The following is a 20,769-nucleotide window of genomic DNA, read 5'->3' as shown; positions in this document are numbered from 1 at the left end:
TTGTTCTGTAGCCAAAAGGGGAGACAAGCCAGTGTCTTATTGCGCCGGTCCCAAGCCCGGATAAATACAGAGGGTTGTGTCCGGAAGTAAAAGCTTGGCCAAAACAAACATGCGAATCAAACCTCTGAAAATGGAGGACACTGATTTCCAAAAGGAAAAGAATGCTTTTTCATTTGCAATTTATAAATATGCTCCAATAAATTTAGTTTATTTCAATCAGTTTTGTATACTTCGGCAATCTAATTAAATCGGGCCCAATTTTAGAATTTGGACCCCTTTTCAGACACAAGAAGGCCAACTGGCCCCTTTTTTTAACCCACATTATGTTAAAAACAATCACGTTGATTATGTTGTGTGTCATTTTTACCCATATGTAAAAATCCGCACAAAACAGTCAAATAATAGGTGACATGAGCAACAACTGTTTGAGATGTTATAAACATACTTGAATAGAGAGACATGTTTTTTTTTTATCCCATTGGGATATTTTAGAACTGTTTTGAAGAAAGGAAAAGTAAATGATATCCAGTGTTTCAGTCAACACAAAAATAAACGAGTAAAATAATACGAGGGTTAATTTCCCAGACTTAGATGAAAAATGCACTCTATTTTTTTGTGAGCTAAATGCAAAACGTGACAAATTATCTGCCTTTTGTTTTTTATCTTTACACGATTTGCATTGAAAATTTCACAATTAAAGTTCTCCGGTAACAAAGCAAGCATCATCATTCTAGTTCAATGATACTTTATTCATGGTTCAACGTTTCACACCTTTCTGCGTCACAATACGTGACTCCCCAAAAAAACGAGGCATATAGTGAAAGACAGCAAAAATGTGTGCGCTGCTTTCTCGGTTGTGCAAAATCATGCGTGTGTGTGTTTCTGCCGAAACCTCTCAGTCGATATACGCAGCAGCAGCATTGGGGGTGCTCCTTTTAGCTTTTCTCGAGCTTTCTCACGACGAGTTTTCAGTAATTCATACGTGAACAAACTATGTGTGCATTTCTTTTGCCACGGCATTGGGAGAAACTTGAGCTTCGCTTAAAACATTCATCAAACTAATTTCAGCATGTGACACAACGGCACCTTGCTAGGCGAAACTGGGAAATTAGTGGCTAACATTCACGAATGACTATCCAGCTCCGATCATGAAGATTCAAGTTCACGCGTAACACAAATGTAAGACAAAACCGGCGGACGAAAAGCCACAATTGTGCTTGATCATTGATTGCAATGCCCGAAATGTCCCAGTGGGCAGTGAAATCAGTCGATTTTCCTCTTCAAGCTACTTGATAGACCACAGCTAGTTGTGCTAAAAGTGTCAAAATCAAATTTGGTGTTGAAATTATTCAAGTCATTTGCGTGACGACAAAAACCACAAGTTGTATGTAGTGACTTTCTAGTTGACAAGAAAATTAACTTTTGAGGACCGACATCCCGAATGTTTGGTGCTATGGGTGTCAGTAAAGGACAACCGACACCATTTTTTGTTACCTAACTGGCATCAGAAAAACGTTTTATAGCATCTAAAATACTGAAAACACACAGGCTGATATTTTTAGACAAATGCAAAACACCAATAAAAGAGTTAGTGTCCCAAAACTACTTCAAAGTGACCTCGGAGATGGCGAGTTTCAGAAGGTCCCGCCCCCTTATTCGTGACGTCACGCCTTGCTCTAGAATCCAAACAATGGCTTCAGATATGGAGAAGATGCTTTCTTGTTACTCATCCAGTTATGAATATGGTTCAAATAGTTGTGAAGAGGAAAGCATATCAATTCGAGCCGTCAGGACTCCAATGTAGTGTCCCAGAAAATGCAGAAGATGGCGCGCAAGCTCTGTTAGAAATGGGCTGATTTGTCTGCTGGGAATTTGTGTCAACTAGTATCAAATAGTAGTCTTGGTGCAACACACAACGATTCACCATTGCGTTATTTATGTGCTTTCCTTCTAATTTCGTCATCAACACGGATCAACACTAAGTTTTCAGACCAAACAAAGTACCCAAAATGCATTGTGTGTCGGTTTCTCGGTCGGCGTTCTAGACGTGACGTCATGTTAGGCATCGTCATCAACTCGAAAACAAGACTTCCTGAATATTCAGCATGAGTCTTAAAACGTAAAATATAGTTATATGCCGTGGAATCTTTGTAAAATACGCTCAGCAGAGGTCATTAGAAGTGATTATGGACACAACTTGTCCGGAGGCGTCGGTTGTCCTTTAAATGTGTGCTCTTGTCATATCGCAGCGTGGTCAGATGAGACCTGGCCCGGCTCACGAGTCCTTCGTATGCGAGATTTGTCTCCACAGCAGAGCCTTCAAGTTGTTGAGCAGCAGCGAGTGCTCCATATCCAGCTGGCCGGCGTCTCCCTTGAGCGCCATGCAGGCGTACAGCTGCCTCTCCAGCTCCTCCCGCAGAGCCGACGGCGCCCCGTGGAGCAGGTAGTCCCTCAACGTGCTGCACGCTTTAGCCAAATTGGGCCGGACGGGCTCCTCCCGGCAGCGCTTCACGGCGGCGTCGCACGACGTCCGGCAGTCGGCCCCGTACACGCAATCGGCGTCCGTCTCGCAGCGCAGCGCCCGCATCCCCCGCCGGAATTGGCTCTCGGGCACCACGGCCCGCGGGTCGGCGAGGCGGAGCTCGTGGCCGTCGGTGTAGCCAAAACTAGCCGGCGCCAGGTCGCAGATGAGGAAGCTGCCGTACGTGCCGTGGAAGACGTCCTCCACCAGCTCCAGGAGGCCCATGGAGATCTTGGCTTTGCGAGGCCACGACGGAGCGAACCACTGGTCCACCGTGCGCTGGAGCCCACCGGGGACCCAGGACACCAACGGCCAAGGTATGGAGAAACCGTACAGGGGGCTGTGGGGGACCCTTTCCGTCATGTAGAGGTCACCGCAGTAGCCGAGGAGGCGGGGGGTGTGGCCACGCTCTTGAAGCAGAAGGCTCAGAAGGACCTGAGTTAAGAGCGGCAAAAAAACAACATTCAAACGCTAACTTTAGGACACTGGTGGCAAAAATAGTCATAGTTTATACTTTGATACGTAAAAAAAAATGGCGAGTTAAGAAGGACAAATTACTATATTTTCTGGTGTATAAGGCACACCTAAAAGCCTTGATTTTCTTCTAAATCTAACCTGGTGCCTTAAAGGATAAGCGACGCCATTTTTTGTTTCCTAACTGACACCAGAAAAACGTTTTATAGCATCAAAAATACCCAAAACACGCAGGCTGATATTTTGAGTCAAATTCTGGGCGCTACATTGGAGTCCTGGCGCCTCAAAATGATAGGGAACGACTTCTTTAATCTTTATTTGAATCATATTGATAACTGGATGAGTAACAAGAAAGCATCTTCTCCGAATCTGAAGCCATTGTTTGGATTCTCCAGCAAGGCAAGACGTCTTGGCGTGACGTCACGAACAAGGGGGCGGGACCTTCTGAAACTCGCCATCTCCGAGGTCATTTTGAAGTAGTTTTGGGACACTTTAAGTCATTTTTATTGGTGTTTTGCATTTGACTAAAAATATCAGCCTGCGTGTTTTGGGTGTTTTAGATGCTATCAAACGTTTTTCTGATGACAGTTAGGAAACAAAAAATGGTATTGGTTGTCCTTAAAGGCTTATATAAGTAACCTGTATTGGTTTGGACTGTAATATAATATAATATAATATAATATAATATAATATAATATAATATAAATATAAACATTGGATAAAATATATGATCTATAAAGATATGTACATGTACAACTGTAGTATATGTTACTACAAAAATGTTCTTATGTGCCGTTGTTCAGATCTCGAATGTTCATATATAGGGGAGCTTCTGTACTCAAAAGATGGCAGAAGTACTTCTACTCTGAATTAAAGTAGAAGGGACAGATCTGTAAAATCTACTCAAGTACAAGTATCAAAAATATTTGCCAGCGAGTAAATATGGAAATATTCCACCTCGTCAATCTGCAGCAGGGCCCACGTGGAACGAGCTTCTGGTAGGGACACTTTTCCGTCTTTGTTGCCGTCCGCCACCGACAAGATCACGTTCACCAGACCGCCGAGGTTTGCTTGATCTCCGAGCTTGGACTAGAAAAGTCACACAGATGTGCGCGAATTTATCAGCTGTCAAGAGATAATCAAAATAATGCGGCAATTTTCCCCACGCTGCTCAGAATGGGACACGTGTTAGCTTATGAACTCGTAGCATTCACGCAGTTCGACACTGATACGTACTTTGTACTAAGAGACTCTGCTCGAGCTTTACGTTTGTGTGTATTTATTTGTTTACCTTGACATGATGAAAGACCATCTCACGGAATTTCTCCACCGACGTTCCTTTGGTGGGGGTCTCGAAAACATGCGCCTCCCTGTGCGGCTCCAGTTCCTCGCCTATCTCGTAGTGCGTCACTTTCCCCAAAGGGCAGCGAACGATCCCTTCGTGATCACCCCAATTTCCCGTGTACACCTTTCGAAGGGCGAGATTGATGAGTTTTAACTGCATAATAATAATAATAATAATAATGGCTAAACTCCGACTAATCAATCAGAAGATGCACAAAAAAAAAATCGCTGGACTGTGAAATCTGATTGGTTAAACAAACGGGAATTAAAAAGTGTGACGTGCAGTGCCGATAAAGCGCTGGTCAGACCTCTGTCAGTGTTTTTCCCTTCCACGAGGGAGCAGCATCTGCCTTTTGTCCATGTTAGCGCTTTGTTACAGCTGTTGTTAAAGCGCTATATAAACCAATATGTATGCATTGTATTGGATTTTGTTCATCTGCCTGCATTTCAAGCTCACACCCATATAATTTAGGAATTAACTATTTTTTTCTGATGAAAGAAGAGAGCCTAAAGTGTTTTACGCTGCATTGAATGTTTATATAGTCCTAAAACTCAATATTCCATGGGTCCTGAAATTTGAATAAAAATGACAAAAACCCTGGCACTGGACTGGGACACATTTCTGCACATTGTCTGGCAGCGAATGAGTTAATCCAGTTTAATTCACTAGGGTTGCCATTTCTGATGTGAAAGCATTTGGCAGATTAGATTAACCCAGCAACACATAGAAGATGAAATCTGATTGGTCAAAAAAAAAAAAAAACACGAAGAGCCACTTCCTGGAAGAAGTACTCGTTTTCATTGAATGAGAAATTCAATGAAACGAAGCAAATCAGCTGCGGGAAATTAATGTGTACAATTTCTTGGAAAAAATATAAGAATTTGAATTGCAAACAGAAGTCCTTACTTGTGGTCCAATAAAAGAAAAACAAAGGGGATGGTTTCCTACCTGGTTGTTTGGCAACGTTGACAGACATCTGCTCATGTAGAAAGTATCTTTATCACACAGGCTACTGCAGGCCGAACCGTCGATGATTCCTCGTCTATATTTGTCACACTTGAACACACACAAAATCTGTCATCACCCCGATATATCGCATAAGAATCGGCAACTGCGTTCGTTTCCTCAAATCAACGTGATAGATGACTCACGATGGCATTTTTGCACTGGTGTCCTCGACACAGTTCCGTATAGGCTGAATATTGCACGTAGAGTACCCAGCTCCCCACCAACACTGTCAGCCAAGTGAGGAACAAGTACTTCACTCGCACAAAGTAAATACGAGCCTGTGGAGAAAAGACAACACTGATGACGTAACTATTTTTTTTTCTCGCAGCTCCGATATTGAAAATTCACACAGCGGGTCACTCTTAAAGGGCAGGGCGGTCTTGTTTTTTGTTAATTTATTTTTTATTTGCAATGAAGAAATTAGCCACGTGTAGCATTTTAACATAGTTAGCATGTTTTGCTGAGAATACTGATGGAGATTCAGGGCACTATGTACTTGGCTATCTGTTAGCTAGCTAGCTAGCTAGCTATATTATTAGCTAGCTAGCTGGATAGATAGCTAACAGATAGCCAAGTACATAGTGCATAGTAATAGCTAGTACATAGCTAGCTAGCTATCTATTAGCTAGCTAGTTGGATGGCTATCCAGCAAGCTAACTATCTATTAACTAGCTAGCTGGTTAGCTGGCTATCTATTAGCTATCTAATAGCTAGATAGCTAGCTTTTTATTTATTTGAGTTATTCCGGGTTGAGTGAACGCTGGCACGTGTGGCTGCTGCTGCTCACCCACAGAAAAACTGATCCAGTGACTGTAAAGTCAAAGTCAGTTGTATTGTCAAATATGCTTATATGCATGACATACAGGACAGATGAAATTACTCTCCTCTCGGACCCAAGGTGCAAGGCACTTATAATGACTTAACAAACAAACATGAAAACACAAATTTGCCGGGAGAGAGAGGGGAGCCACTGAGTGTTCGTTTCACGCGCCACCATCTTGGGGGGAAAAAAAGAAAGTAAAGTGACCTTGCGAGTTTTGAAAGGTGCTTACAATTGAAATGTATTATTATTATTATTATTATTATTATAGTCCCTGGATCTAAATTTCGAGAATTTCTACCTTCACTCATTCACTGCCAGACGTGCAAAAATGTGCCCACTCCAGTGCCAGGGTTTTTTTGTCATTGTTGCTCGAATTCCAGGACCAACAGAACATTGAGTTTTAGGACTACATCAACATTCAATGCAGCTTAAGAAACAGAGTCTCTTCTTTCATCAGAAAAAAAGAGTTAATCCCTCAGTTTTATGAGTCTGAAGTTATATGATCTTGAAATGAGGGTGGCTGTCTAAAATATTGCCATACATACATATTGGTTTCTTTAGTGATTTAACTACAGCTGAACAGCTGGAACAAAGCACTAACATGGACAAAAGGGAAATTATGCCCCCTTGTGGAAGGGAAAACCATTGCCAGATGTCTGACCAGTGCTTTATCTACACCCCCACAAGAAAAATCAAACCCGAACAAATTCAGGGTTGGCGCTCGACGTCATAATTTCAATTCACAAATAATTTCATGATTAGCAGTGAATGAGTGAAGACGAGTATACGAGATGTATCCGAAAAGGGGCGGGGTCACAATGCAATGGATTACGATGCAGTTGCCCGTATTTGGACGTGTTGAGGAAACATCCTAATCAGGTTGTAAAAAATCTCCAGTATTCATGCGGGCTTCTACGCAGTCATGTCATCACCGCCATCTTGTTGCCATCCCTGTTTTTAAAACGGGTATCTTGTTCTCAGCCGGCGACTGTCATACACGTAAGCAGGCGCTCGTTGTCCTGCCACAAATCTCATCTCTTCTCGTGCACTGAACAAACGTTTGTTTGCACTGATAGGGAAAACATCAATATATAATTTGTGTTTGCAATATACCTTTTGTGACATAATTCCTGGAAGTTTTATGACACAGCTGGTTTACATTTTGCTATTTAAAATAATTTCACAATTCAACCTCCGTAGTTGTTTTGAGATTATATCATTAGACTGACCTGCCTCAGTCCCTGTGCTGACAGACGCTGTGGTTAAACAAACTCTTAATCTCGCGTGTGATCGTTTAAGCGTTTTGGGTCAATCGACATTCTTCTGGTATTATAAAGGGAAAAATCGTTTGGTGCCAGCTGTCAGCATGATGTGATTTATTACCTACGCATCTGCTTCTCATTCAAAACACATACACACACAAATATGCAGCTTGCCGTGTTACCTGGAAATAGAACGACTTTTTCACCCAGGCCCGCGGAAACAGCCCCTTCGCCATCACAAAAATAGATCATCTCAAAACTGGAGAACATCGGTCAAGATCTGCCGCCGCAGGATTGAGCGCTCTCGCCTCGCATACACAATTGATAGAAATGAATGGATTGTAGATCAATAATGTTGCTTTAGTCGCCGGGTGCGATGCGATGGCATGTCTGTCCGCACATTGGCAGTTTGGCTTAGGCAGCTGCTTTTTTTTTTTTTACAGGGAAAGCCAAGTTTCCCACCCGCTCGACCCAAAGCAGAAAACAGCAGCAGACTCGCGCCAGTGCGCATGCGCGGTATTTCGTTGTTTTTTTTAACTGCAATGTCTCGTCTATGTAAATTCGATTCAAAACGCCTCTACCAAAGTGAATTTTTCCGGTGGCTGGTATGCGAAAATTTGTCATAAAATTGAGTGCCGTGTCAGTTTGAAGCTGTTTGCGTGCGTGAATTGTTTTCTGCTGTCCTTCAAACTAAAAGCGTAGTAAGGACTTCCGCTGAAGGTAATTTCAAAAATATATAAATTATGATTTTGTTTTTGTAGACCAACTGTTAAATGGGCTCGCATTGAGAAGGTACATCGATTAAACTCTAGTTATTGGGTCAGACTAATAAAGGCGAATCCAATCCAATAAAGCAGCTGAACATTGGGATATTGATTTATTCTGTGAGCACAAAAACTGCAGATCTAAAAAGGTACACTTATGTACACTAAACACGATAAACCCTGAACACAAAACATACCGTACTACCTGCCCCGACACGCCCCTGGTCGTGTGGGAGGAGAGGGGAATTACCTCATGAAAATGCAGCAATTCTGACAAAAGAAACTCAAAATACCAATTACCCTGAGAATTCCTTTAAGTATGTCTCAAAACAAAATACTCAATAAAATGCAAATGTGGGACATAATTTCCATACATAATAGTTGGCTGTAACTTCCATCCATCTATTTTATAATCTGTTTATCCTCTAGGGTCGCGGGCGTGCTGAAACCTATCGGAATCAGTATCAGAAAACCTTTATTTGGCCCACAATGGGGAAATTTGCAGTCCACAGCAGAAATTTGAATGGGGATGGGGTAGGGGGGGCATGAAAGGATAGAAAAACAAGATATTCTAAGCATAGTAAAATAAAAATGTCAGCTGTATACTGTAAATGTGCAAAAACGTTTCATAAAAAAACTGTACACAGTGCAAGTATCCAGTCTATCCAGGCTGTCTGGAGTACATACACCAGAATCTGGTCCCCAAACTCAGTGCACACATCATCAAACAACAATTCACCCTCAGGCATGTTTTTGGAATGTGGGAGGAAACCAGAATGTCTGGAGAAAACCCACACAGGCAGGGGGAGAACATGCAAACTCGACACAGGAAGGCCATAGCCAGAATTGAGCCCTGCACCTTTGCACTTCAGATCGAGGAGCTAACTAGTCAACCACCGAGCCACCCAAATCAATAAATACATTTCAAAAGAGAGGTTTGAAAAAGGAATACAAATCAAAATCATTCATTTCTTTCATATCGAACTGCTTCCAACGACAAGGCCATGTCTTATGTTGTGTTATATTACCGAATGTTGTTGTTTTATGTTAGCCGTTCTATAAAGGACTTTGCTACAGCTGCATTTTTTGTTCAAGCCCTGTATAAATACCAGTGGTGGACCATCTGCAACCAAAATCAATTTCTTCTCCGTCTTCAGCCATTGTGAGTTGACAAAACTGCTATTATATCAACACAATATACAGTATTTGCTGATGCAGCATGCGACCGATACAGTGTGCTCGTGCTGGCCGTTATGCTCTTGTCACTAGTTGCTTGTAATCAGAGCAGTTCTCGTAAACTATGATTGGCTAGTGACTAGCCAGTTTGTACCCAAAAGGGATACCAACGCCTTCTTGAAGGCATTGGTACCCCTTTTGGGTTGCTAATTCAAAATCTGATTGGTTAGAGCAGGGGTGGCCAACCAGTCAGAGATGAGGAGCCATTATTTTTTATGTTGCTGCAAAGAGCCACACACACACACACACACACACACACACACACACACACACACACACACACACACACACACACACACACACACACACACACACACACACACACACACACACACACAGCAGAGAAGTCTTTGCTGGTCTTCACAGTCCGCCACTGATAAATACAAATGTATTGTATCGAAAAACATAAATCAATCGCTAGTGCATACGGAACTAAATGAATACTCCGCGGTACATTTTATTATCATACACAAAAGAAAACACACCAAAGCGCGTTGTCGCTCCCCTAAGGCGTTTGTTTTCCGTGTCCCCAAAGAAAAATACGGGGGGTGGGGGGGGGGCGTTAAAGCTCTTCCCTTCCCACAATGCACTCGCTGAGCCGTCAGCGGGAAACCAAAATGGCGAACACACTCGGGGTAAATGAACCGTTTGTTATTTTCTGAGAACGGCGCAAAGTCAACACGTTTTTAGGCACTCGCGTTCGTTGTAAGAATCTTCTGGTGAGCCGAGAGCCTCACGGAAACACCGACTTTGTTTACTCTCGTGAGCTGTAAGAAGCGGAGGTGCCCGAATGAGGTATTGTTGTCATGCTTTGGTGAGGTGTAGGGGTGGTTAAAGGGGGAGGGGGGTTGTCCGAGTCACTGGTCTGGTGGCCTGGCTAAAGTCTTCGCTTCGTGGATTAATTACGTATACGTTTCGACTCTGCTCGTTTTGCTTCTTTCGTGTCACTTTTATCTGGCTAGTTATCACATTTAACATGTGGTTGAACAAAGCCAAACAAAGGGACAGTCCCGGAAGGGCACCGACACGAGAAACGAATCTTTTTAAAAACGCAAATTTCTCAATAAAAGTACAAGCACTATGCTTAATTAGCAGTCTAAAACCTGAACCTAAAGTAGAAGTACGTACTGACTCGACTCATTTAAATATGAAAAGTGGGTAGCTTTTTTTACTTACTATTTCACTCCCCTTAAAATGCTATCTGCCGTTGAACGAAATATTAATTGTCGAAGTGTCAACATAAAACATATTTCCATTTGATATTTCCTTCAGGCACAACGGAAATTGGTTAGAATAAATGAACTGCTAATACATGGTTAGGATGTCACGTGATGGTTATAAAATAACGCACAGTACTGGTAAAAATAAGAATAAAAAGTTAGATGTGATAAGAAATGCATAGCTTAGCAAGTTTGAGAGGGAATTCGTTGTACATGACTGTATTTTTGTGTTGTTATGGGTTCGTTAATGCATTTATTTTGCATGGAAGAAAGTATTGAAGCAAATATCAAGCGACTTTCTATGATCTCATCTCTGGGAGGAGTTGTCTCTTTTTGCCTTAAAGTCACCGCGATCTTACACTTTTAATCAATATCATGAATGTAAAATTTTGCCAGGTAGAAGTCGCAATAAACATATTTTCGTTATGCTGATGAGGTGATACCGGTGGGATTGGGGGTAATAGGCCAGTCGTTAGTCAGACATGTCGGAACAATCAGTGGGGCCACAGGGAGGGGTCCTCTGCCCCCCCAACCTGAGAGTAGGGACCTATCATAGCTGTGTCCGGCGCCACCAGGTCTGGACATTAGCGATATATAAATAGGGCCAATACGACCAGTCAGACTTTAGTTCGCTGACGAAGCCTCTTGGATAGGAGGCGAAACGTCCGAAACCTTCACTTTTGTACAGATGACGGCTGAAGAAACCTTCTCATCGATACATATTTTGACAAAGAAGAAAACTAACTATAGATGCCCGTGTTCAAACATTAAGGAGTAACAATATTTGATACAATATAATATAACAATAAGGAGTAACAATATTTGAAAACTAATTACTCAAGTAGTGATAATTGAAAAACGGATATACTTGGGTATTAAAGAGACATTTGTAACAGTCCTTTACCATTATATTTTACGAAATGAAACCGCTTATACACTAATGTTTCTGCAAAGCCACGTAACCCCTTACTCCCATGTTGTGTCCACCCTCCGTAGAGACTCGGGTGTTCTGAGTCAACTGTCCGTCCATCAGCGATCCCACTCCTCACGGCAGCAGGCTGTTCCCTTGTCCCCCACCAGCCAAGAGAGAGTGGCCTATGGAGAACAAGGCAGGTTCACCGAGGGACAGGACGTCTTGGCACGGTGGTCGGATGGCTTGATCTACTTGGGGACCATCGCTAAGGTCAGTGTTTTGGTCAAATTCTCCCCCGAACAAAAGGAAGGACGAATGAATTGTTGGACTCATTATTTTATTTTTTTTACTCTTCCAGATCGATCGCGACAAGCAGCGATGCTTTGTGGTGTTTGAGGATCGATCCAAATCTTGGGTTCTTTGGAAAGATATCCAGACGGGTAAGCGGGAGAAAATGAATTTTGTACTTTCAGATGAACACGCTGACTCATTATGCATCTGCACCTATTGCGCTCTCTTGCTTTTCTTTATATTTTGTTTTAAATCATAATGATGTCGATTTCATGTTATTTTTGTCCTTGTTTAGTTTCGAAACAAGTTTTTCATGTTTGATTGGATTGGATTGGATTTGCCTTTATTAGTCTCGCAGTGGAGAAATTTACATTTCACAGCAGCAAAGTTATGAAAGAAACTATTTAAATAATACTCATTGTTCCTAGAAGTCGGTCAAGTAAACACAAAGTTGCCCAAACGTTGTTTCCGGTTGTCACAAATGTGGTAATAAAAGTACTGTATTTTCCGGTGTATGTTTTCCAGGCTCAGTCTCATTTCAGCAATGCAAGAATTAGCCTAGCGCAAGCCATCTTATGCTTGACCTTGGGATATTTTGGAAGACGCCCGGGAACCATTTTGAATTGTAGATAAGGCGGTTTTGCTTCCTGCTAACATGCCGCAAAATGCCATAGACAGGCTAACCAAAAGCATCTACTGTATGCCATGATGTTTTGAACTCCAATGGTGGTGCAAGCTTTGTAGACAGACAATACAACAATTCTCTTGATCATCTGCAAAGAATCCTGAATATTACTGGAGCTTCCTGGGTACCGTATTTTTCGGTGTATAAGGCGTACCCAAAAGCCTTGATTTTCTTCAAAAGATGACCCTGCGCCTTATACGCAGGTGGGCCTTGTATGTGAGGTCATATTAAGCCGCAACAGGTCTCATGACTGTCGGCAGCCGCCGACTCCATTTCCCCCCTTGAAGATGTAATATGTAACCCCCCCCTCTACTGTAACGCCTTATAATGTGGTGTGCATTATTTGGAAAACCTTTATATACAGTAAAGTCTCGTTATATCGATATCGGATATAGCGATATTCCCGGTTATATCGATACTATTTCTATGCACGCACGGAGAAAATTACATGCAAACAGGGTCGGATATATCGATAGTCCCGGTTATATCGATATTTTTTCGGACTCCCTTGAATATCGATATAACGAGACTTTACTGTATTTGGAAACGTTTTCTTGTAATTTATTGAAGATGCGCCTTATACTCTGGTGCGCCCTATATATGGAACAAGTTTGAAAATACACCATATGTAGGGACGTGCGTCTGTCTTATACTCCGGTACGCCTTACACAATGGAAAATATGGTATTCATTGCATTTTTGAAGCCAATTTTTTGGGGTCTTTTCATCAATTTCAGGGGATGAAGATGAAGAAGAGGACGAGTGTGATGATATCGCATGCTCCATCTGTCAGGATGAAACGTCGGAGGAGCCCAATGAAATTGTCATTTGCGACAAATGCGGGCAAGGTATGCCTTACATTGGAATCGCCCAATTGGTGCTAACTGATCACGCTAATGCGCTTATTGTCGCGCAGGCTACCACCAGCTGTGCCACACGCCCGTCATTGATGCTACTGTTATCGATTCGGACGACAAATGGCTTTGCTCTGAATGTCAGCTGACTTCTTTCTCAAAGGTGTGGCTTGTTTTCAATTAAAAAAATCAAGGAAGCCATGTTAAAGTAGTTTACATGTTGTTATATTTTATTTTGTATTTTTATTTTTAAGCAGGAGGAGACACGACCCATGGAGCTCTCCTTCCCATACGCCCCGGAAGAATTGGTGTGGGATGAAGACCACCGGACCAACATGCAACAGTGCTACTGCTACTGTGGAGGGCCGGGAAAGTGAGTGACCTAACAAGATAATAAAAAAAAAAACTTACGATCATTTGTCATAGCAAGATCCCTCCAGCTAACAGCTTCTTATTTTGTGTTGTGTGTTTGTATAGCTGGTACCTGAAGATGCTGCAGTGCAATAGCTGTGAGCAGTGGTTCCACGAAGCCTGCCTACATTGCTTACCCATGCCAATGCTCTATGGAGACAGGTGACAAGATTTTCCTAACAGTTTTGTTTTTTTGATGGACAGCCCTGAACAAGACTTCTTGAGGACGCATGAAAATGTCGCGTCGTGGTTAACTCGCAAAGAAATTACAGTCTAGCGGCACACTTTCGTCCACCTCAGACATCCCAACCAGGCCTTATGTCTAACGCAGGGCTGCTCAATACGATCTACCAGTTGATCTCCAAGGTACTGTTGGTAGATCGCATGACAACGTGGGGTGACATTGTCATGCTATACAAATAAAGTTGAGTTGCTGTCACAGATGTTCGGTCAGACATGGTGAACAAAGGCTCAAACACATGAAGATTGTCTTTTACTGCCGGCAGGGGATGCAGCCGTTCATGACCGACACCCAACTTCTGCAGCCCTCTGCCAAGCTATTTATTGAGAGTATATGCAAATGTGATACATTAGTAAAACATTGTCTTCTTGATTTGAATAGCACGCCCCTGGACATCCTAAGCACCAACAACTCTTAAAAAACAGAACATAGACATTTTAATTGGTTGTCCTTTCCATGAAGTGATAGATTTGTAACCTGGCTAATGACATCTTCCTGTCACCAAGTCCTAAATTAGTCCAAGGCCAGATCTCCTACATGAAGATGACAGTTTAACAGGCTGTGTATGTTCACCTCAGATTGACCCTAGATTTTTCTGTGCTTCCATTGTTGGCATTGTGTTCGGCGGCATGAAACTTTTAAATATGATAACTCTATTCTGTCTATTCTCTATCAGTTGTTTTGAAAAAAAAACAGCCATCCCTTAACTTGATTGACACACCGGATAACCAATCAGATGACATCTGATTATTAGATACACTGCATGCTCAAACAAGTCAAAGTCAAGTCAAAGTCGGCTTTATTGTCAAATATGCTCTTGTGCATCACATACAGCACAGATTAAGTTACTGTTCTCTCAGAGCCAGCGTGCAAGGCACTTTATAATGTGGCTAAAAAAGACAGACAATTGACCACAGACAATATATGTAAATTATAAATGTAAAGTGGGGTAGTGTTGTATGTAAAGTGATGTAGTGTAGTAATGCAAAAAAACAAAAAAGGTTGAAGTCAGGTCGTGCAGAAGAGAAAAGAAAAAAATAGAGTTCAAGATGATAGTACAGCATGTACTCAGAGTTCAGTGAGTGTGGCAGTGGGTAGGGGGAGGGGGGCAGGTCTGGCAGCGAGTTGAGTGTCCTGACTGCCTGGTAGCAGAAACTATCCTTGAGCCTGCTGGTCTTGGCTCTGAGAAAAGTATCCCTTTCATACGGAATCGGAGTAGGACTTTTTTTCAAAGTGCGTTTGTCTCATCTGCCAGTTATCAGAGTGAACAAAAAAATACATAATTATGTTGTGCTGTACAACATATGCGGTTATACATCAACAGAAGTTTAAAGAATCCTCAATATATTTCTCAATAAATATAAAGGGTAGATCATTTTGACTTGTTGATTTCAAAAGGAGCTCCTGTGCTGAAAAAGTGTGAGTAGCCCTGGTCTAAATGTAACCTTTGGCTTTCTTTTCCCTTTTCAGATTTTATATTTTCATCTGCTCTGTTTGCAACGGCGGACCGGAATATCTAAGCAGACTGCCTCTTGGATGGTAAGATCCTTCTTCGCGGGCGTACAAAGAAATCCCCCTTTTGATTGCAAAGGGAAATGCTCCAAAGTGGAATTTCTAATCATGCGTCCTCCATACAAGACGATGCATTTTCACTTAGAGAGAGCAGCTGTAGCTTTACCGAATGCAAGCATCTGTGAACATGTGGGTCTTCCCTTCGGATATTATATGTTATGTTTCAGCCAGTAAATAACTCCACAAGCTGTTTTTTTCTGGAGTGCATGTGACCAAATGCTCCCAAATAAACAAACAAAATGATGCAGGGAGGATGTGACACACCTGAGCCTCTACAACCTGACAATGATCCACAAGAAGAAGTACTTTGATTCTGAGATGGACTTAATGGCATACATCAACAACAACTGGGAGCTGCTGCAACTTGGGGAGGTATTTAAAATGATGGCCCATCAGATTAAATGATTTAAAAGATTTTCCTGATGTGTGAGTGCGTAGGCGTGAGACTTATTTTAAAAAGAAAAAATGACTGCTAGTGGTTGGTTTTTCCAAAACTTTTCATCCCCCTAAAGGATTTTTTTATTGATTATAATAATTATTATTCATTTTATTTTTTGGCATCTTTCAGGACACTCAAGTTTTGACTTTCCAAAAGTGTGAAAATAGTGACATGAAAGAACATTTCGCAGCTTAATAATAATGATTAAAAAAGACATTTTTTAACGTCATTAAAAAATTGACGCCCACAAGTTTCATTGTTTGACCTTTAGAATGCGCGCGACGTGTGCCACACCTTTTTTAAAATCGTGATTGTCTTTGGTGTAACGTCAACAGCTTGCCGGCACGCCAAGACCAGTGCGATTTGCATGTGTTCTCGAGGCCTTAAACAACAACACAACCAAGTAAGGTTCTTAACATGTGTCATATTTTTGCTTCGCCATGGCTTTCATTTTGAAGGCTAATATGAAATTTAATTTGTTTTGGTCACTACTAGGTTCATGTCAGGAAAAGAGGTCAAGAAGAAGAAGCACTTGTTTGGACTGAGGGTTCGATTCCCTCCCACTCCTCCCAGTGGAGAGCATTCAAGCGGAAAACTGATTGAGCACCCGTCGCATGGGATCACTGTTCCCTCAAATAAAACTTCATCCAGTATGAAGTAAGATGCAAAAAAAAAAAAAGTCCGCACTGTACCTTTAACGTCCACATTAGCTCTGTGACATTTAAGACACGATCCGTACTTAAAGGACAACCGACGTTTGTAAAATGGCTTCAAATGACTTCTACTGAGTGTATTTTACAAAGATTCCACCGCATATAGCTATATTTTACGTTTTAAGACTGGCGCTGAATATTCAGGAAGTCTTGCTTTTGAGTTGGTGACGAGTCTGTACGTGACGTCACTAAAGGACCGCCCCTGACCGTAAAGAAGACGCATTGTAGCGGTCCTTCCATCACGTCAATGTATTTTGCTGTACTTGTTTGGTCTGGGGACCTCGTGTTGCACACAAAAGCCACCAGAAGGCCAGAAGAGGGCGTCCAAGCGCCATGCAAGGGATTTATCAGCCTGTGGAAACGGAGGTGGCCACAGGAGGTCGCCATTTTCTGCCTCTTTTTTTTGGGTGAGGGATTTCCCCCCAATGTTGCCTCAAAATGGCACAAATGAATTCTTTAATTGATTGCAAACATTTATGCTTTCCTCTTCAGAACTATTTGAATCATATTCATAACTGGATGTGTAACAAGAAAGCATATTCTCCGAATCTGAAGCCATTGTTTTGATTCACTAGCAATGCAAGACGTCTTGGCGTGACGTCACGAACTGGGGGCGGGACTTTCTGAAAATGCCCAATTCACAGCTCAATTTTTTGCAGATTTTGGACACTTTAAGTCATTTTTATTGGTGTTTAGCATTTGACTAAAATATCATACTGTGTGTTTTGGGTATTTTAGATGCTATAAAACGTTTTTCTGATGTCAGTTAAAAAACAAAAAAGTGACGTCGGTTGTCCTTTAATGTTACATTGACACCTGGGCAGCTTCCTGCCTCAGTCTATCAGGAAATCCTTGAATGGCTAACTGAATGGCTATATAACTTGCAGTACCTACAGGACCCAGAAGAAGTCCAAAAAGACTAGGCAAGCAACACGTTCACTGGAGCGCCAGGCAAAACGCAGATGTTCCAGTGAACTACTGTCCCAGGTGTGTACATGTTTCTGTTTTAGTGGGCGGAACCTGGGTGTGCGCATATTCTTGCAAAGGTAAGTACAGACGCTCCCAACTTCCGAACAAGATACCTTCCAAAGGGTCGTTCGTAAGGTGAATTCGTTTGTAAGTTGCTTCAGTGCTATATTTCGTGTGGAACGCATGTTTAAGGCTTATATAACTATGTTCAAGGCTTGTATAGGTAACCTGTATTGGTTTGTACTAAAAAATAAATATTTAATAAAATATATGGTCTATAAATATATGTACATGTACAACTGGAGAGAATACTACATATGTTACTACAAAAACGTTTGTATGTACCATTGTTCGTAACTCGAATGTTCGCAATTATTGTAAGTTTTTGTCTGTTTTGCTTAGTTGTGCCGGTATCCATGCCTCTTCAAGAAAAATGAATATAAGAAATGACAACATCTTTTTTATGCAACAGGAACTAAAAAAGCCCACACCACTAGAATCCCACTCACTGGATCGCTTTTCTTCTATCAAGTAAGGGAATAAATATCCTGCAAAATGTACAATAACAGCTTTTAAAATGATGAAGAATACTCGTGGCTCTTGGGTGCAAATTTTGGGCTCCTGTCTTGAGTTTTTCGTCTCTTTTGCTTGGTGATCCAGGAGTGACCGCTCGTTACTGTCATCTCGAACCTCAGATGTGGAGTCTATTGGTGCCCTGAGCACCACAGAAACTACCTCAACTACCCTCTCAAGGCCGTCCAGGTAGGCAAATTGTGCAACCCATAGCCTCGGGGGTGGACTCAACATGAAAGGGTTTGGTGAATTTTCATATGAACTCATTCACTGCCAGATGTTCAAGTGTCCACTCCAGTGCCAGGATTTTTGTCATTGTCACTCGAATTCCAGGACCCAGAGAATATTGAGTTTTAGTACTACATAAACATTAAGCAACATACAAAACCTGAGACTCTCTTCTTTCCTCTGAAAAAAAATGTTAATTCCTAAATTATATGGGTCTGGAGTTATATGAGCTTGAAATGAGGGTGGCTGTCCAAAATGCAATACAATAAACACATATTGGTTTATATAGCACTTGAATGACAGCTGAAGCTGGAACAAAGTGCTAACATGGAAAAAAGGGAAATACTGCCCCTTGTGGAAGGGGAAAAACATTGCCAGAGGTCTGACTAGCGCTTTATCAGCACCCAAACAAGAAAAAACAAAATCCAAACAAATTTGGGAATTGCGCTCTACATCATATTTTCAATTCCTGAATATATTCAGGAATGAGTTAATAACTTATTTCCCTGATGGTTTGGAAAGAAATATTTTAAAAAGTCAAGTGGAAGTCAAATCAAAAATGTGGTTGACAATATCTCCCTGTTTCATAAAGAAGCAAAGTCAGACAGAAATTGGCATAACTCTTACAACTTCATACCTTTTTTTTCACCCAAGTATACTTTTTGTTTCAACTGCTGATAGTCTGTGATAATATTTTTTAATGTGAAAAGCGTACCGAAGCTCCATAATGACTTGGGAAACACGATTCAAACTAACCTTCAGTATTCGTATCCAACAACTCCTCAGCATGTGCAGCTCTAGCAAGACCCAATCGACTACTTCCACCATGCCTCTTTCCCCTCCGCCTCTCAAAAGAAAACGTGGACGGCCTCGGCGAATCTTACCGCCACCCGACCCTGAAATCCTCCCCCCAAACCCACCAGACCCGAATCCTTCCGGCGCCGATGTTGTGACTCCGCTTCCGGGACTGCACTCTGCAGACATAGTTCACGGCATGGACCCCAACAGCCAGCTTTCTCACCTCAAGAGTTCAATCAGCACCTATTTCGGAGCGGCGGGAAGGCTGGCCTGCGGGGAGAAATACAAAATCCTGGCCCGGAGGGTGACCTTGGACGGGAAGGTGCAGTACCTGGTTCAGTGGGAAGGTGTCACCGCCTCTTAGATTGGACGTTGTGGGTGGAAGACCAAGAGTGTACAAATTAAATAATCAAATACATGCCATGAAATATTGATTTCAGTATTTGTTTTTGGTGCAAGTATTTCAAATCATATATTCTCCATATGGGTTTATTTCAATATCTTATCTAACTCATTATTTCTCATTTTGAAATGTTGAAATGATAGTGATTCTAAAGTACATAATGAACTTTATCGATATTGAAAATAATAATTACTGAATATCATATTTCATGACATTTATTTAAACGGGCTATTTAATTTTTGAGCTCTTGGCCTTCCAAAGCAGTCTCTTGACCGTACCCTCGGCCTGTAATCAACATTAATTCCCGTTTTCCCTACAGCATAATTGCCAGAAGTCATTTTTTTTTTAGAAAACATCTACAAACATGAAGAGTCCCAATTGCTTCGATGACCGAGAATGTACACGGACGTTAAAAATTTACTTTTTATATTTAAAACATTTTTATGTTTTACATATAAAATTTGTTATATATATATATATATATATATATATATATATATATATATATATATATATATATATATGTATATATGTATGTATGTATGTATGTATGTGTGTGTGTGTGTGTGTGTGTGTGTGTGTGTGTGTGTGTGTGTGTGTGTGTGTGTGTGTGTGTGTGTGTGTGTGTGTGTGTGTGTGTGTGTGTGTGTGTGTGTGTGTATATATTATTTTATTTGATTAGAAATGACTCGGGCAATTATGCTATTTGGCTAACGTAACATGTACCTTTTCAGTTTAGACTGGAGTGTTATGAAGCTTTCACAAAACCTACTGGTTCAGTGCTGTTCACTGTGAATATAAAACATGCACACATTAATTACCGTTTGTTGTTGGTATATATATGAGGCTTTGGCATATTTGTATCTCTTTTCTCTTTAGCCAATTTTTGTTGTTGTTGTCTTTGCTTGGAATGTTTACAACAAGCCCTCAAGTTATGCATAAAACTGTTCAATGCACTGCGCCTGTAGGCTTTCAAAGATACAGTGTTTTATTTTAAAAGATCAGCTAATATGCTTGTCAATTTCAA

General features: G+C 41.4%; 2 protein-coding genes across 3 annotated transcripts; one reads left to right on the top strand and one right to left on the bottom strand.

Annotated features, from left to right (window-relative positions):
- Positions 1–728: 728 nt before the first annotated feature.
- dipk1aa (divergent protein kinase domain 1Aa) lies at positions 729–7,942 on the bottom strand. Its single transcript, XM_089008013.1, has 6 exons — positions 7,616–7,942; positions 5,492–5,626; positions 5,289–5,396; positions 4,287–4,463; positions 3,953–4,084; positions 729–2,956 (listed from the first exon to the last, which is right to left on the bottom strand). Exons 1-6 carry the CDS (start codon positions 7,667–7,669, stop codon positions 2,276–2,278), a joined length of 1,287 nt encoding a protein of 428 aa, XP_088864139.1. The 5' UTR covers positions 7,670–7,942; the 3' UTR covers positions 729–2,275.
- A 2,097-nt stretch (positions 7,943–10,039) lies between these two features.
- Positions 10,040–20,164, top strand: mtf2 (metal response element binding transcription factor 2). 2 transcript variants are annotated; one of them, XM_089009005.1, is made up of 15 exons: positions 10,040–10,228; positions 11,650–11,836; positions 11,925–12,006; positions 13,279–13,389; positions 13,458–13,558; positions 13,653–13,768; positions 13,873–13,968; positions 15,518–15,586; positions 15,868–15,991; positions 16,394–16,461; positions 16,554–16,715; positions 17,659–17,758; positions 18,213–18,271; positions 18,401–18,502; positions 19,328–20,164. In XM_089009005.1, the coding sequence occupies exons 1-15, from the start codon at positions 10,224–10,226 to the stop codon at positions 19,701–19,703; spliced, it is 1,758 nt and encodes a 585-aa protein (XP_088865131.1). In that variant the 5' UTR covers positions 10,040–10,223; the 3' UTR covers positions 19,704–20,164. The 2 variants fall into 2 exon arrangements, with proteins under 2 accessions (XP_088865131.1, XP_088865130.1); XM_089009004.1 differs by having other exon boundaries at positions 13,650–13,768.
- Positions 20,165–20,769: the final 605 nt, after the last annotated feature.

This window comes from Hippocampus bargibanti, linkage group LG11 (assembly GCF_051943395.1).
Source record: "Hippocampus bargibanti isolate YZ-2025 linkage group LG11, ASM5194339v1, whole genome shotgun sequence".
NCBI lineage: Eukaryota > Metazoa > Chordata > Actinopteri > Syngnathiformes > Syngnathidae > Hippocampus > Hippocampus bargibanti.
Note: the sequence above shows the minus strand (reverse complement) of the source record. Positions and strands in the feature narration are given on the sequence as shown.